This window comes from Pangasianodon hypophthalmus, chromosome 19 (assembly GCF_027358585.1).
Source record: "Pangasianodon hypophthalmus isolate fPanHyp1 chromosome 19, fPanHyp1.pri, whole genome shotgun sequence".
In the NCBI taxonomy this organism is placed as follows: domain Eukaryota; kingdom Metazoa; phylum Chordata; class Actinopteri; order Siluriformes; family Pangasiidae; genus Pangasianodon; species Pangasianodon hypophthalmus.
The window spans coordinates 1,811,626-1,830,634 of NC_069728.1; the positions used below are offsets into that span (position 1 = coordinate 1,811,626).

General features: G+C 38.3%; 1 protein-coding gene across 1 annotated transcript in view; it reads right to left on the reverse strand.

Annotated features, from left to right (window-relative positions):
* atf6 (activating transcription factor 6) overlaps nucleotides 1–15,369 on the reverse strand; it is a 50,136-nt gene extending 34,767 nt beyond the window's left edge. Inside the window, exons 1-6 of the mRNA XM_034313805.2 lie at nucleotides 15,087–15,369; nucleotides 12,747–12,823; nucleotides 10,539–10,626; nucleotides 10,264–10,361; nucleotides 5,367–5,493; nucleotides 4,409–4,603 (exon numbers count right to left, since the gene is read on the reverse strand). Of these exons, the coding sequence (XP_034169696.1) occupies nucleotides 4,409–4,603; nucleotides 5,367–5,493; nucleotides 10,264–10,361; nucleotides 10,539–10,626; nucleotides 12,747–12,823; nucleotides 15,087–15,198 (697 nt within the window). The 5' untranslated portion in view covers nucleotides 15,199–15,369. The remainder of the gene's footprint in view (nucleotides 1–4,408; nucleotides 4,604–5,366; nucleotides 5,494–10,263; nucleotides 10,362–10,538; nucleotides 10,627–12,746; nucleotides 12,824–15,086) is intronic.
* Between the last annotated feature and the right edge of the window lie 3,640 nt (nucleotides 15,370–19,009).

Genomic DNA, 19,009 nt, shown 5'->3' on the forward strand with positions numbered 1-19,009 from the left:
TTCTAACCTAATGTCTCTAGCCCTGTAGCTAGTCGCTGGTTTGATTAGCTGCCTGGAAATTACATTATTATGATCTGAAACAGAGAATCAGCTACAGAAGCTGAGCTGGTCCCATTTTTAGAAATGTAGAGTGGCTTGAACTGTGGTTGATGTTTTTCATATGTTGATTGGCTAGTTTCCCTATGTACTCTGTTCAAGTCAGTTGAAATTCATTGCTGGGTCTGTATCCAGAATGCTGTGTTCCTTTTGATGTATTTAATAAAAAAAAATCTTCCAGTAGTATATTTAAAAAAAAAAAAAAAAGAAAAAAGAAAAAAAAAAAATATATATATATATATATATATATATATATATATATATATATATATATATATATATATATATAAATATTGTAAAATATGGTATGGTTAAAATTCTTCTGTCAATGTTCATTTGCTGCAGTCACTGGTGCCATTTCCAAAATAAAGGTGTCCGTTTCCAAAATGAAATGCTTTACACTAATATTAGTTAAAAATGGGAATGCAAAATCATTATAACATAAAAAAGGGTTTTGGGACAAGGGCTTTTGAATAAAAATATGCAACTGAAACTTGTATACTGAGGCTGCTCCATACCGGCTATTGCTGATTGACACTTTAATAAGATGAAAACACAGATCTGGCCCTCAACAATGTTCTCAAAAGAGCTGAATAAAAAAAAAATCTTGTTTTTTCCCTTCGTGCTGGCAGCCAGGGCTTGAGGAAACACTGTCATATCAAAGCATCTCAGCATGAGGAAAATCAAGTCATCAGTTGGTTTATTGCGAAAGGTGTGTTTAAAAAGTGTTTACACTGGCAGAGCAAGATGGACATTGGCTCTGACCTAGAGACCTTAGAAACTAGTAATGCATGAAAGCATCATAAGTATGCACGCACAGACGCACATATGCATGCACGCACAGAGAGAGAGAGAGAGAGAGAACTTGGTGTGGTTTCTTTTCTTTTGTTTCTCAACCAATATTACATTTATGCCAGTTGGATGAAGCAGAAACACACAACAAAGGCTTTTAGCTCTAGAGGAACGTGTTGCACAAATGGAACCAGACAGGTTAGTCACAGTGCCATGTGACAGCACGAAATTCACAAAATCATCAGAACAACAACAAACAACAAACGTCTTTGTTTTATACAGTTACAAACACAATGTTAATGTAGCTCATAGGCTATAGTGGAGCTCAATCACATAAAAAGCTTCACCTGTACCTGGGAGTTAATATCATGGTTTCCTTAAAAACAAAGCAAAAGGGTACAATGTTGCCACCAAAATAAGCCTGGTGCTTCTAACTTTAAAGAACAGGAAGAAAAGGGAGAAATCTGATTCCATCTTTAGACCACAGTCTGCAAGTTCCAGCAAAATAAAACAACAACAACAACAAAAAACACAGAAATTAAAACACAACTCAACTCAACAATGAATATAACAACTTTGATGATGGTGGACTCCACCACTGTAACCTCATAGCTTTGCTTCCTACTTTGAGAACGAATGGCTCAAAGGCACCAAACTCAGCTAAGCTACAGTCATGGGAAAAGGAAAGTACACTGTCCTTCAATTCTCTGTTCTTATTTATCAGCACCTAAATAACAATATTGTGTGGTCCTCAGCAACTTCTATAAACAAACAAATAACCTCAGGTGACAACAACAAAAAAAAAAAAACACAACAACAGATTTCAATATATAGTCATTATCTTCCCAAAAAATAAACCAACATTCAGAAACCAGGTGGAAAAAAAATAAGTACACCCTAAAATTCAGTAACATGTAGAACCACTGTTAGCAACAATAACTTGAAGTAAATATTTTCTGTAGGAGTTTATCAGTGTAGAGCCCTGGTGTGTGAGGGTGTGTACATGCTTCTTTGCGTGTGTACGTGTTCGCCATCTCTCACTCTGTCTTTCTCTCACTCGCTTCTCAACCGAACACAAGTTCACAAACAAATAGACTGCTGGTAATAAGGCACAGGTGAGAATCATCACGCATTACCTGCCGGTTCAACCCGCCTCTTCTCCATCCCCAGCTGACGCTCAACCACGCCCCCACCACCACAATCAGTCTCTCACATCAGTTTGGAGAAATTTTGGCCCACTCCTCTTTACACCATTGCTTCAGTTCTGTGATGTTTGAGGACATTCGCATACACAGCTCTCTTAAGATCTCTCCACAGCATCTCAATGGGGTTGAGGTCTGGACTTTGACTTGGTGATTCCAACACCTTGATTTTTTTTCTTCTTTAGCCATTCAGATGTCAATTTGCTGGTGTGTTTGGGATCATTGTCCTCTTGCATGACCTAATTTCAACCCAGCTTAAGCTGCTGGACAGATGGCCTCACATTTGTCTCAAGAATATTCTGGTATAAAGTGGTGTTGATCGTTTTCTCATCTACTTCAAGTTTCCCAGGTCCTGTGGTTGCAAAACAAGCCCAAATCATCACCCCCTCACCACCATGCTTGACAGCTGGTATGAGATGTTTTTGGCGATACACTGTGTTTAGTTTTTGCCAAACCTGGCGCCGTGCATGATGACCAAACATCTCCACCTTGGTCTCATCAGTCCAAAGGATATTGTTCCAGAACTTTTGTGGTTTGTTCAGATGCAATTTTGCAAAGTCATGCTCCATATTCTTTTTGGAAAGAAGGGGCTTTTTCCTATCCACCCTTCCATGAAAACCACACTTGTTCATTCTTATTCTGATTGTAATGACATGAACAAACATTTAATGTTCTTACAGAGGCCTGTAGGTCACATGATGCATTCATTTTCATTTGTAACACCTGGCTGCTAATTACTTTCTTTATGATTGTGGAACTAGGAAGGATGGCTATTTATTGTGGTTTTTTTGTTGTGTTTATGCTACAGATATACCATCTGAAGTGTGCCAACGTTTTTAGTAGTACAGGACCAGACAAAAACCTGTGGTTCTCATCAGAGCTGCACGATATGGACAAACAAATATGCAACGTGTTCAAGTTGTTGAATATGACAATGGCGCAGATATTTTAGGCCTATGCCTCAAAAGACACCATCACCAGTACGTCAGGAACGTTAACAGTGTATAACACTTGTACATCCTACATAATACACTACATGTAAAGTACAACATTTGAGGAAAAAAACGTCAGAAACAGCTGAATGCAGCATTGTTAAAAGAGATCTCTGTCTTTACGTACTTATTCAAGTAATAGGACTCCCCATTAAAACTACTTTTAAAAGCAAACTTTATTTAATAAGCCATCACTGCTAGATATGTTTTACACAAAACCTGGGGTAAAACTAAAGTGGTGAATTTTGCTTTTCAGTACCAGCTTCTTCATGCTCACATTTTCGCTCCTTGTTGCTTTTCTGACACTCAGCCTAACAGCACTCATTTTTTTCAGTCAAACATAGCAGTGTTTCTGGATGTTTTTGCACTGCAGTCCTGTTCTAATGATGTCACTTGCACACACACTTACACTAAAACACACACAGACACATCTACTGGTTGAGGGATTCCACTGCTGTTTGTGGGTAAAGCCCTTACTGCAGTGCTATTAGTGCCAACTTTTAAGCCATTCTGTTATTGCAGCCCTTTACAATATGTTCTTCAAGGAAACTCACTGTGCAATAAAAATGCAATTAATCAAGCAAACCTAGTCCTAGATAATGGAAACCTTAATATTTATTGATAAATGATCAGTAAAATTGCTCATCCCATCCCTGATTAACAGACATACAGTACTGTGCAAAAGTCTTAGGCACCCTATTTTTTTTTTTTTAAGTACAAACTTTGTTATAGATTTTTATTTTATGACTTCTGCATTATTGATTCAGTACAAAAACATTTTAGATTCCAAACATTAGTTTTCCAGCACAAAATTAAATGTTAGTAAAGAAAGCAGCAGATTCCATAAGAGACACTTCTCAGATAAAAACATAATGAAGGCTGCTGGGTTTCACTGCAGAAATAAGAAGTGAGTCAACAGTCAAAGTCTCCAGAAGAACTGTAGCTGCTTCCGCAAGATGCTCAATAACACTTACAGCTCATCTCCTTATAAAACTGCACGCACTGCACCTTAGAATACTATTTTTTTGAAGGATCGTCACACCAAATATTGACTTTTTTTTTTCATTTATTACTGTTTACTGCTCTTTATAGTTTTTTTTTCAAGTAGAAACATTTAGTTTCATTATTTTTGAAGGTATCTTTGCTCTACAGCATTTCTTTGCATGTGCCTAAGACTTTTGCACAGAACTGTATCTAAACCTGAGGGGGGAAAAAAAACACGCAAAAAAGTGCTGTGTTGCAGCTCAGAAAACACTGCTTTAACACCATTTCCATAGATTAGGATGTTTTCACCAGAATGATTTGAGTGACTGAATGCTTCCTGACCTGCAGGGGGAGCCGGCTGAATGGTGACAGGTGCAGGTTTGACCACCGGCACTATGGTAGCCTGCACTGGCTGGATGATGATGGTTTTGGTCTGCAGGGCAGCTGCAGTCTGAGCAATGGGCAGCGCTGTGATGAGTGGTTTAGGCTGAATGGAGACTTTAGGGCTCAGATGAATGGGCCTCAGGACAGGTTTAGCTATAAAGAAAAGAAAAACACCAACTTACATAACACTAATACCATTCTGACTGGATAAAACAATAGATCATATTAGCATAAACATGAGCTTGACACCAAATAATACACATATCTAACCACAGGCAATACAATTGTGTGCTATCATTATTCTAAAAAAATTGCACGACGGTGTGCTTTGGTGTCCATATTGTCAGAATAACCATGAATTATATTACATTGAGCTCAGTAAAGCAGAGTGAACTCAGATAAATTGGTACAGTTTAACTTATCAGTGTTTATTTTCTGGACTGACAAGTACAACTCAAAACTTATGTTATTAAGCCCTTATAGTGGAATTGCTCGATAGAAACAACACGATTAATCAGTGTGACATCATATAAAAGGTGTGGTCTGCATCAAACAGAAAAATGACCCCAGGTAGGAAAAATTCTATACACTTTTGCTATTTTTTTTCTAAGGTTATAAAATTGTTATGAATAGTACCTTACAAATATTTATGATGCCATACAGACAGGTCCATAAATATTTACATATTGACAAAGCTATTGTTATTTTAGCTGTCTTCCACAGTGTATTGGAGCTGAAATTAAATAATGAATACTTCATGCTGTCTCATGCTACAGTTAATTTTTTAAACCCTAATTTTTCAGTGTTCGTGTGTGTGTGTGTGTGTGTGTGTGTGTGTGCTTAGTGCACAAAAGTCAGTGAATGGAACGGAATAAATTGTCAGTATCTAACATAGCAATAGACCGAGTGTTTTCACCTTTTATCTGATTGATCTTCTTGATTGGCTTCTTCTCAGGAGGTGGTTCAACAAAGCTGCTGGTGTCTGAGCAGACAGAGAGTGGAGAGTGCTGAGACTGGCTGGAGAGTGGAGACAGAGCTTCATCCTGCCAGAGGACAGAAAAGAACAGCAAGACACGCAAATATAGCATTGAGACTGCAGGTATTCACACGGTAATTTGTAGGTAGCCACTTACACACACACACAGACACACAGAGAACAATGGTAACAGCAACAGAGAGTGGAAGCATGTGTGAAGACAGAGAGCCTGCTAGAACTTGCTGGAGAGAAATGCAGGGTTAAAACTAACAACAATCATCACTGAAGCCATGAAACCTGGGACTGAAGACAAAACAATCTAACAGGAAACAGGCACTGATGGAACAGCACTACTGTAGGCAATTTAACTAAACTGGACTAGCAAATACAATTGGGGTTGTAAGTTTACATATGCCTTGCAGAATCTGCAAAATTTAATAATTAAAAAAAATAATAATAAGAGCGATCATAAAAACTGCATTTTGTCTTTTATTTAGTGCTGCCCTGAATAAGCTATTTCACATAGCAGATGTTTACATATAGTCCACAAGACACAATAATAACTGAATTTACACAAATTAACCAGTTCATAAGTTTACATACGCTTGATTCTTAATACTGTGTGTGTTACCTGGATGATCAACGAATGTTTTTACGTTTTGTGATAGTTGTTCATGAGGCCCTTATTTGTCTTGAGCAGTTAAACTGCCCACTGTTCTTCAGAAAAATCCTCCAGGTCCTGCACAATATTTGCTTTTCCAGCATCTTCTGCATATTTGACCCCTTTCTAACAGCAGCTATATGATGCTGAGATCCATCTTTTCAGACTGAGGACAATTGAAGGACTCATACACAACTATTACAAAAGCTGCAAACATTCACTGAAGCTCAAGAAGGAAACACGATACATTAAGAGCCAGGGGGATGTAAACTTTTGAACAGGATGGTCGGATGCTGTAAACTGTAAAAAGTTTACATCCCCCTGGCTCTTAATGTATCGTGTTTCCTTCTTGAGCATCAGTGAATGTTTGCGCCTTTTGTGTCTAATAGTTGTGTTCAAGTCCCTCAGTTGTCCTCAGTGTGAAAAGATGGATCTCAACATCATATAGCCACTGCAAGGCTTATGTAAACTTATGACCCCAACTGTAGATCCAGTTATGTGTCACTTGGTTATGAGTTTCACTGGGCCATAGAGGAACATCTGGAATGAAAGCTCAAATTACACAGATGAGGAGCTAAATGCCTCCATCATGATCAAATTAAATGATACTTTTCCCACAACTGATTACAAACAACTACTGTATTATAACTCATGACATACAATGTGATGGTTCTGTTGCACTTTCATTCAGAGTCCATGCAGCGGCAGTTTTCTGTGTTAAACAGAAACATGCAGGTCTGTTACATATGACATGCAGGAGCAAGATGTTCCTTATGCAGCTGCTATAGCTTTATGACTCGAGTCCGGTCTTGGGAATAAGATGACTGATGATAAGATGATAAGAAGATGATAAGAAGACAACTATTTGCCCCAGCTATGATTGGTCACTCTAAACCAATCCCCTTTCTTCTGGAAACAGACCTTGATCTCATTCAAAGTAAAATTCACAAAATGGCAAAGACAAGAGAGATCACAATAAACTTCACCTTAACAGTGTTTAACACAGTATTTCCTTCTTCTAGAAAACACAGCCTAATCATTGGTGCAATGTAAGAATAAAGCCAACTCATCAGAAACAAGAAAAAGCGTGACGTTTCATAAATTCTGAAAGAAAAAGAAAAAAGTTAAAATAAAAGATAAAGATAAAAGTAAAAAGATTTCTCATACAAATGTCACTACTAGAAATGCACTGCTTAATGTTATGTGCAAATGACAACTTGATATTTGAGAAACCTTGAGCTTTGATATCATTTAAAATCCTGGTATATTTTGTCAGTCTGGTATATTTTGCATAAAATGCATGCTGACAATTGAAGCCCTAATGACAAGCACGCATTTTTGCAAAATATACCAAAAAAAAAAAAACAACAACAACAACAAAAAAAAAACCCAAGCAGCTTTTTCTAATGTGTTTGTGGGTGACTGAGAGACATGTGTCACAGCGCTATCACAGCGTCACTGTCGTGAGTGACTGGCAGGATGAGAGGAAGAGTGCTCTCTATGTCCTCGATGATATTCATTAATGATACACTGGCTGCTTGGTATGATAAAGTACTCTGAGCTGTCAGCGGGTTGTCATCACCTCTCACAATGAGACTAATGAGCATTGTGACCTGAGGGGTGACTGAGACGTTCGCACACAGGCATCTTAATTAGATGGCAAAACTATGTGAAAGTGTGGAAGTGAGCGTCCAGATTTTAGCCTCTCTTGCTGTGTTTTTCACTTGCGTGCTCTCTCTCTCTCTCTCTCTCTCTCACACACACACTCTGACAGACACACACACACACACACACACACACACACACACACACACACCATCTGGACAGGTTAATGCTTATTCTCAGGACAGCTGTGAAAGGTCAATCTTCATTATTTCTCAAACTTGATAACTATGTGTTTCCTCAATGACGTACACTTTTTTGGCACTTTGGTCAGTTATACTAACCATATAGCTGCAATTTCCAGGTATACAGTTCTGTTGTTATGCACATTTTACACAAGTGGATCAGGTTTAGCAGCACTGCTGCCTTTTTCCTGTCTGTGTACAATTACTGGCTACACCTTTTAGGTGTACAGCTAGAAACTACAGCTCACTATTTTCATGGTGTCAGTTTCTGACCACAGGACTGCCGTTAGCTTGGTTGGAGTACTGATTCTCAGCTCAGCAGTGACACTGAGGTGTTCAAAAATCCCAGCAATGCTGTGTTACCTGATACCGTCACATTAGTTACACACCCACCATGAGGCCATTGCCACATCAGCGTCATTGCTGTGGAAAAAACATAGTGCACCCTCTGGTCACTGGTAGTTCCTTTGCAATGATGGACCAGGCAGAAAATAAACAAGACAGGGCATGCTGTTACAAGAAATCAAACAAGGGCATGGTGGTGCCCAACGTTAAGTGGAGTTACTGTTACTGCCACAAAGTTGATTATTTTCCTATAACAGCAAATCCTGAAGTGTTTTTTGCCACCGAATGCCACTTTTTATTTATTAAAATAAAAAATTTTTTGCTGTTTATTGTTGTGGAACAGCAAAGTTATGGCAGCTACATTACAGCAACTATGAACAGTCATTCCCTCATTCAAGAAGAAGATAAAACATGTCGAACTCGATGCAAACGGGCCTCCACCACATCTAGTGCATCGTGTTACTAATTTGTATGTCAGTAATACCCCTAAATATATAACAGGAAAGAAGCTGAGGAAAAAAAAAAAACTATTTCAGACATTTGACCTTACTTACCAAAATCGAATCTAATCAGTTCATGTGCTGGTTATAATAATAATTCCACATAAATCTTGCAAACATTCCACCACTTGTTCTTAAGATATCAGCGGACAAACAGACGGATGGACAGATGGATGGACAGACAGAGGGATGGACACACAGATGGACATACGGATGGACAGACAGAAAATATCAGTGGTGGAGACATAACACTGTAGCTTGTTACTGAGACTCCTCAATGTGTTCTGTCCTGAAGACTTTCTTAACCTGAAAAAACTTAACAGCTTTACCTCTGACTGTTACAAAGCACTGACTGCCAAGAATCTGTCCAAAATGTTATACAAACATCACTGTACCAATGATTATATGTTCCTGTGTTAAATATCTACAGGATTTCTGTTTATTAATATTATTATTAGTTATAATAATAATAATAATAATAATAATAGCATAATTAGTCCACCATAAAAGATCCTGTTAATAAGTTGATACTATAGAAACAATGTACTAGAACAGGTGCATTAATATTAACCTGTGATCTGAATTATAGCTGGAAGTACTGTCAGAGCTTCTGTTATGGAAAATACCTTCTGACCAATCAAATTTGAGTTACTGGCAGTGTACAGTACCTTATAAGCAACATCCACCTGCTATACTGCCTACCTAATACTGTGACTGTAACTATTAAACACACTTGCATTTTAAAACATTTTGCAGCCTATAAGGACAAACATTATTTCAGTGCTACATCATTATTAGTGCTACTAACACTACTTAAGGTTTAATGATGAATCTTAAGGAATCTTAAGATATTAATCAGACCTGTACATAATTCAAGGCATTCAACAATGTTTCTAAAACATAATTATGCACAGCACATTGCACAACAACAGTAGCAACTGGTTTTCAAGTAAAGGCGTGCAGGTTTGTAAATTCCCAATAAGCAGTTATACATTATTCCACATGTTTAAACAATCTGCCACGGTCTCAAAATGGCTGAAGAGGTTTATCAGGTTCTGCTCCTGTTTGGTCACATTCTGATCATTTTGGACACTCCTGGATTAGAATATATCTGCAAGCCTCTAACCCTGAATAAACAATACATGTTTGGGCTGAACTTGTAAACAGAGATTAATAGTTAATTACACCCACATAATAGTTTAATTATGCCCACACCCTTTAAAATAAATCTCAGTGGTGCAGGATGACAGGAAATGAGCGATGAAATTTTTTAAAGACTACGACTAAGGGAATGCCTACAAACACAAACAGGTTATGACATCCAAAACAAATAAGGTGCAAAGGGACACACCGAACAACACAGATGTAAAAGAAAAAAAAAAAAAAAAAAAAAAAAATCTTCTTTGAGCATGCCCATGTAAATCTAGGCTTCCCACACATTATCCCCAAATATACACATGCACACACCCAATGAGTTTGCTTACAAGTAGAGAGTAGGGCGAATGGGCTTCCGTTGATGTGGGTGAAGGGACAGAATTGAGTGTGTGGGTCGGAGAGAGGGAGTCTGCTGAAATGTCTCCATCTGCAGGTTAAAACAAAAATGACAGTTCACAATAACACCACTGAGTGGAAATAAATAAATAAAAATGGAGACTCACAATATAATTTTGAAGCCTAAAAAAACCTTGGTGGATGTATAGTGATTCCCAACTCTGCAGCTGGAGTAAAACATCATAAAATCATAGAGTAGAAAATCTACCTGTACACATGCTGCTGGTTTCTCCCCACCCTTCAGAGCTCCAGACAGGGAGCTCGATGTCGAAGTTCAGATCAGCAGCACTCCCCGTCTGTGAAAACATGCAGAATAACAGCTCTTCTTAGCATCCAGGAAAAAAAAAACATGCTGTTTTCAAAGATTAAATCATGCTCTCATGTGCAGGACGAACACCAATAACACCAACAAGCAAAACTCAAGAGCAAGAAATTTAAATCAGATTCGAAGCTCAAACTCAGAAACGTCTTTGAGCTGGGGTCTGTTAATAATAAGTTGATAAAGCATGTTAAATGAAAGCGATTTCAGAGGCAGACAGAAAAAGAGCTGGAGACAATGCAAGTGCTTGCCTGCAGTACAGTAAAACAATTTATAATTTATTGTATAATCATATAATTTGCAATTATTTACAATAGTCAAAATTTGAAGTGATCTTTAATTGTTAAATTCCATAATCATACGTTTCCATAGAAACACAAAGTTCATTCTCCATTATATTTGCATAATTTCTCACTCAAAGGCTATTTTTATTTTGTTGTGCAACACAGTAATAGTGTTATAACAGTGGAGCTGCCCCAGTTTTACGAGTTAGCCGAGTTAGCAGGTTCAGTAGTAAACAGTGAATGGTAGAGTGAGGGAAAATCACGCTAGCAGGACACATTTACACGCCTGCTGGTCAACTAGATGGCAGGGTCGATATGGCTGAACCCGACCCAGGATGGAGGCAGAGACATGAGTGTTTTTGTTCACAGAGCACAGTGAGTGATGGCTAATAAGCCTGGCAGTGCTAACAAGCAAATTATCATACCGAAAGTAAAGGACACCATAGAGTTCCATAACATAAAGCACTCATTACAATCATGTGTGTGACATTACATTAAACTTAAAAAAAAAAAAAAAAAAATTATAACTATATTAATGTCTGTGAAGGTTTACACTCATCCAGGCCAATCAAATCATGGCAATTCAGTCATAAAGATTTCATCTGAGGGCTTCATCAGTTCAGATGAATGCTGTGAGAAAACTGCGAGACTGAATGGGGTCTGGAGGTGCGAGCTGGTGTGAAAAATGGTAAACTAGCCCGGATGATGTATTAATTAGATGTTAGCTGGAGTCAGAGAGCACCTCCTCTATTCAGCGATGGTCATACCAGTTTAACAGAAAAAGCCTCCTCGATTGTGCTGTTAAACCAGTTTAGACCACAGACTGGGGAGCCGCAACCTCGAGCATCTCCGACTTTAGGATCCACATAGTCTATAATAAGTCTGTTTCTCGTGAATTATTTATATGTATTTAATAGGATTTGTGATTTAGATAAGTCTATCATAATTATTACATAATCAAACATAATTCCAACTTGTGTTTTAGATAATTAATTGTACACTGCGTGAATCCACAGTAATATTTATCAATGTTCATTTCTTGATATAATCAAATGTGTCATAAATGCTAAGTTTCAGCGCATTAGTACAGAATTGTGCATTCCTCATTTAGTTTTTGTCCTAGTACTTTGTTTATTGTCCATTAATGTATTTATGCATTTCAGTAATAGGTTTTATTCATTCATCATCAGTAACTGCTTTATCCCAGTCAGGCACATTCTCACACACACACACACACACACACACACACACACACACACACAGACCCCTACAAGAAATTTAGTGTAGCCAGTTTAATGAAGCTTCTACATCGTAACAGGCCTAAATAATAAACTTAATTTACCCACTTTCTGTTCAAATATAAACTAAATGAACATGTTTATAAATGAAGGTTTAATCCTGTTTGTGCTATTGCTAGCCTGTTGAAGAACTGAGAAAATCGGCCAAAAGAAGAGAGATTTCCCACTGTCCTACTGTAGCCTGCTCTAATTTAATTTTACAGACATATTCACAGCTGTAGTTCATAATGTCTGTAAATGTGAAGGCTGTAGTTACAGAACTTAACACGGCTTATTTCAAATGAAGCAGACATGACAAATTAGAGGCACCTCATTTAGGTGACCATCACTTCACCCACATTCAAATATTCTTTAGATATCTAAATACCTAAAGATTGTGTGCTGTCTTGTTGTGACTTATTCTTTTACAACTTGTCATCACAAAACAGGGTTATTCATGAAGGAAGTAGAAATTCTTGCAATAAAGAAACAGAGAAATGTGTGTGTGTTTGTGTATAGCTGATCTTTGGACTTACATAGCCAGCATTCTCGAGAGCCTGCAGCAACTCCTCAGCATCTCCCAGGCCGTCTAACTCATCAAACAAACTGATATCTACACAAGAAAAGGACAATGTGATGGAGATGATGATGATGGGAGTGGTTACATTTAATGTTGTCCTAATTTACCCATCCAAACCATCAGTTTAACAGCGTTAGTTCCTGTTATTACTTATATTATATAACAGCCATAAACACCAGAAGGAATGACTGGTTATGTCTGTTATAACCTATAATCCCTCCAAAAGTACTGGAATGGCAAGGCCAATTCTTTCGTTTTAGCTAAACACTGAAGACATTTGGGTTTGAGATCCAAAAATGAATATAAGACGATAGATCAGGATTTCAGATTTCATTTCCTGATATTTACATTTAGATGTGTTAAACAACTCAGAACATGGCACCTTTTGTGACAGACTACAATTTTTTTGGTGGGCAAAAGTATTGGAGCAGATAGTCTTGAAGAAACTTAAAGTAAATAGCACACAATATTTGGTTGCATATCTGTGCAATAACTGCATGAAGTCTGCGACCCACTGACATCACCAAACTGTTGCATTCTTCTTTTGTGCTGCTTTTCCAGGCTTGTAGCAAAGCTTCTTTCAGTTGTTGTTTGTTTTGAGGGGTTTCTCCTTTCAGTCTCTTCGTCAGGAGGTGAAATGCTGCTCAATTCGGTTAAGGTCTGGAGATTGACTTGGCCAGTCTAACACCTTCCACTTTTCCCCTGATGAAGTCCTTTGTTGTGTTTGCAGTGTGTTTTGGGTCATTATCTTGCTGCGTAATGAAGTTCCTACCAATTAGATTGGATGCATTTCTCTGTAAATTGGCAGACAGAATGTTTCTGTAGACTCCTGAATTCATTCTGCTGCTACTGTCATGAGTTTCATCATCAGTAAAGACTAGTGATCCCACAACAGGGCGACAAGAAACACCTGTCAGTCACATGTTCCAATATTTTTGATCACTTGAACAAATGGGTAGGTTCAAACAAAAGGTGCCATCTTCTAAGTTGTTTAACACATCTAGATGTAAATATCAGGAAATGAAAGGTGAAATTCTGATCTACTGTCTCATATTCATCTTTTGATCGCAAACCCAAATGTCTTTAACATAAAGCATAAACAAAATAATTTGCCTTGCTGTGCCAATACTTTCGGAGGGAACTGTAAGTTATAATCATGAGAGATTCCATGCATAAATATTAAACCCATAAATGTCTACTTTCAGAAAACTTCAGAGTTTTGAAATAACGCTGAGGAAACGTCGCCTAACGTGAAGGAAATTCCAGGGTGGGTCATTACTTTTATAACAACAATATATACTAAGAGGTTTTTGATGAGAAAACAGTGTGACGCCAAATCCATCCGTGTCGTGAGTTAATATTAGCTCATCTGGCTAACTAGCTAAAAGTAAACGGCAGGATGACTTTTAACTACAAGCAAAAAAATAAATATCTGTACGAACAATGGCACCGAACAACAACTGTGTTTTCAGAAACCTGGGAAAAGCACATCTGTGTGGAGGTGTGAGGAGGTGTTTGGAGGTGTGAGGAGGTGTTTGAAGGTGTTTGGAGGTGTGAGATGATGGTTGGATATGTTTGGAGGTGTGAGGAGATGTTTGGAGATGTGAGGGGGTGTGTGGAGATGTGAGGAGATATGTGGAGATGTGAGGGGATGTGAGGGGGTGTGAGGAGATGTTTGGAGATGTGAGAAGGTGTGAGGAGATGTGTGGAGATGTGAGGGGGTATGAGGAGATGTTTGGAGGTGTGAGGGGGTGTGAGGAGATGTGTGGAGATGTGAGGGGGTGTGAGGAGATGTTTGGAGATGTGAGGGGGTGTGAGGAGATGTGTGGAGATGTGAGGGGGTGTGAGGAGATGTGTGGAGATGTGAGGGGGTGTGAGGAGGTGTGAGGAGATGTGTGGAGATGTGAGAAGGTGTGAGGAGATGTGTGGAGATGTGAGGGGGTGTGAGGAGGTGTGAGGAGGTGTGTGGAGATGTGAGAAGGTGTGAGGAGATGTGTGGAGATGTGAGAAGGTGTGAGGAGATGTGTGGAGATGTGAGAAGGTGTGAGGAGGTGTGAGGAGTTGTGTGGAGATGTGTGGAGATGTGTGGAGATGTGAGAAGGTGTGAGGAGGTGTGTGGAGATGTGAGGGGGTGTGAGGAGGTGTGTGGAGATGTGAGGGGGTGTGAGGAGATGTGTGGAGATGTGAGGGGGTGTGAGGAGATGTGTGGAGATGTGTGGAGATGTGAGGGGGTGTGAGGAGATGTGTGGAGATGTGTGGAGATGTGAGAAGGTGTGAGAAGGTGCGGTGTGTTTACCCCACTCTCCGTCCTGATCGATGGACATGGTCGCTGTGTCGTTATTCATCGCTGTAGAAGTTTGTAGACTCGATGGATCCTCGACGTCCAACAACAACAACTCTTTCGACATACTTCCTTGAAGACATTAGTGACATGTATAACTTAGAGAATCAGAATTAAACCCGGTTAAAATCGTTGAACATCTATAACATCACTGCTGTTCAAAACATTTCCGGTTCGAAAACAATCCACACTACGTACACGTCTGACTTTAGCGAACATCTACGGGTACCGAAGGGGGTCACGCAGTGACGAGCGAACGCGCACTCGAAAACAGATTGACGCCGCAAAATGGCAGCAAAACGCAGTGAGGGGCTTTCTGATGAGGTTTATTTTTGGCCAAGTGAGGTGTCTGTTGAATGAAATGCAGCTCTGTGTGAGGTAGTCTTGTTAACAGGTAAGGTTTGAGACTGCGGTTAAGCAGCTGCTCTTCCTGAAACCACAGTTAATCTAGCGGCACTTCAATTTCAGGGGCGCGGCTTTTAGACGCTTAGCGGTAATAGCGCCGACACAATCATAGCAACTGAACTTTTATTAAAAACGATAATTTTAAATAAATAACAAAACGAACACACAGAAATTCACAGTATTTATGAGTATTCAGGCTAAAGGTTAAAAATGGCAAAATCAAGTTTAAAGAGACGCTATAAAGCATTAAACCAAATAAAATAAAATTTACTAAAACATTTAAAAACTGTATTATTATTATTATTATTATTATTATTATTATTATTATTATTATATAAATCTAACCATAAATAAATGTTTAAAAAGTGTAGCTGGTTTATTTCACAGAGGAAGTCTCTGTCAACAAAATATTAATATTTTACTTCATTTTACTGCTGAAATAAAATAAACATTTCAAATCTCAAACCCGCTCACACTGAGCTCCTCTCTACTCACAGCAGAAATAATTCACTTTACTGTAGCATTATAAAGTAAATACTCTTCAGTCACATGATCTGTCAGTATAATTAAACCAGCTGGTTATTATTATTTATTTATTTATTTATTTATTGTTATTATTATTGTTATTATTACTTTTTTGGATGCTTTATAAAATGAACATTTTAAATTAGTAAACTATCAGCTCCATGCAGTTTAGTTCACACTGAGCTACTCTATGCTCGGAATAAAAATTAATAAAATTTACTGTATTATTATTATTATTATTATTATTATTATTATTATTATTGTTATTTATGTATAATAATAATAATAATAATAATAATAATAATACAGTTTTTAAATGTTTTAGTAAATTTTATTTTATTTGGTTTAATGCTTTATAGCGTCTCTTTAAAATTGATTTTGCCATTTTTAAATGCAAAAGATTATTAAAAAAACCTTTAGCCTGTATACTCATAAATACTGTGAATTATCGTGTGTTCATTTTGTTATTTATTTATTTAAAATAATCGTGTAGTTGAAAGTTCAGTTGCTATGGTTGTGTAGGAGCTCACCTTGGGCGCTATTACCGCTAGGCGTCTAAAAGCCGCGCCCCTACAATGGACGAGCCGCTAGATTAACTGTGGTTTCAGGAAGAGCAGCTGCTTCACCGCAGCTCAAAAATATTTAAGCACGAAATTATTGTTATTCAAATCCAAGACAATCAGCTACAAACTAGTATTTTCTGGTGATTGATGCCGAGGATACGGTGATTTCAGTGGAGATCCGTAACAGCGAGGAGAGCTAAGGGACCGTCTACGAATTACGGGTTTTGTTTAAGGTTGACAATGTAATGAATAATACACTAATGCGTTAAATTATTCACTCACGGAGCACTTTATTAGGAACACCTGTACATCTACTCATTTATGCAATTAGCTAATCAGCCAATCACTGTGGCAGCAGTGCAATGCATAAAATCATGCAGATACAGGTCAAGAGCTTCGGGTAATGTTCACATCAACCGTCAGAATGGGGAAAAGACTGATTCGAGCTGAGAAAAAAGCTACACTAAACTCAGATAACCACTCTGTACAAGAAAAGCATCTTGAGGCAGAAGGGCTACAACAGCAGAAGACCACATCAGGTTCCACTCCTGTCGGCCAAGAACAGAAAGCTGAGGCTGCAGTGGGCACTGGATCACCAAAACTGGACAGTTGAAGACTGGAAAAACGTTGCCTAGTCTGATGAATATTGATTTCTGCTGAGGCTCACAGATGGTAGGGTCAGAATTTGGTGCCAATCCATGGACCCAACCTGCCTTGTGTCCACAGTCCAGGCTGGTGGAGGTGGTGTAATGGTGTGGGGAATGTTTTCTGACCATGTGCATCCCTTCATGTGCATCCCTTAATTTCTTCTAATGGCTACTTCCAGCATGATAATGCACCATGTCACAAAGCAGGAGTCGTCTCAAACTGGTTTCATGAACATGACAATGAGTTCAGTGTTCTTCAGTGGCCTTCTCAATCGCTGGATCTGAATCCAGTAGAACACCTTTGGGACGTGGTAGAACAGGAGATTCGCATCTGAAAAATCTGCAGGAATTGTGTGATACAGTCATGTCAACGTGGACCAGAATCTCAAAGGAATGTTTCCAACATCTTGTGAAATCCATGCCACGAAGAATTGAGGCTGTTTTAAGACCAAAGGGAGGCCCTACCCAGTATTAGTATAGTGTTCCTAATAAAGTGAGTGTATGTATATCACAATGTCATTAAAATATATGTACATTTATATGTTTGTTTGTTTTTTGTTTTGAATCTAATTTAAAGAGATGAGTAATTTATATATATTGTATGTGCATCTATTGCAAAATTATTACTCTGATTTATAGAAGAGATAAAGTACAGAAACTGATTTTTGCAGAGAATGTAAACAGAAATGGCTCCCCAGTAATAGGTTGTCATAGATGGTTTTTTTAATGAATTTCTATTTGGGGGAAAAAAATGTAGACGCTATTACATAGTTCAAGACTATTGTTTCAAAACAAGTGCGCCTTCTTTAGAATATATTGCACTCATTTCTTTGGTGTACTTAACTGTTACTAAATTTTAATGACGTGTTATTTTTCTAAACGGTTAAATTTACTGATCCAAAACAAAAAGTTATGCACCTTCTCTCAAATATATTACACTCTTTACTTTGACAAGTTTATCTTTTTACCCATTTTTAATGAATTTTTATTTGGAATAAAATTCCATGGCTTCTAAATGGTTGGATGTATTGATCTAAAACAACTTGTCCAATATTATGCACCTTCTCTACAATGTACTACACTCTTTAATTCCATTCAATTCAATTTTATTTGTATAGCGCTTTTAACAATGGACATCGTCACAAAGGAGCTTTACAGACATAAATGGATTCACAAAAAATATATTGTAAATATGTGAATTTATCCCTAATGAGCGAGCCAGAGGCGATGGTGGTGAGGAAAAACTCCCTGAGATAATATGAGGAAGAAACCTTGAGAGGAACCAGGCTCAAAAGGGAACCCATCCTCATCTGGGTGCAACGGAAAGTGCCATTATAAATAAATCCCTTCTATTATTGTGTACTATATGGACAAATAGTGCAATTGTGCAACCAGTAAATTCATCACAGTTTTCGCAAGAAGTCCGGTTGGTTAAAATCTATCCACTGTCCACTGATGGAGTCCTGAGTACGAAGGTGCTCGTGGCAACTGCAGCCCCAAAGCCACTACAGCAATCAGAGTTCCAAGCCATTACAGTACAGCTCCCCATATGAGATCCCCAAGCCATCTCCACAGCCCCCAGGTGGCACCATCCCCAGCAATCCAAATGGTTCTTCAGGCCGTTCATGTGGGGCCACCCCCAGTAGCAGTGAGCGAACTCAACCGATGAGAACTCCAACCAGAAGTAGGGCATCAGGATGGGTCAGGCAGGTCCAGAGAGCAGAAGGGGCCAATATCA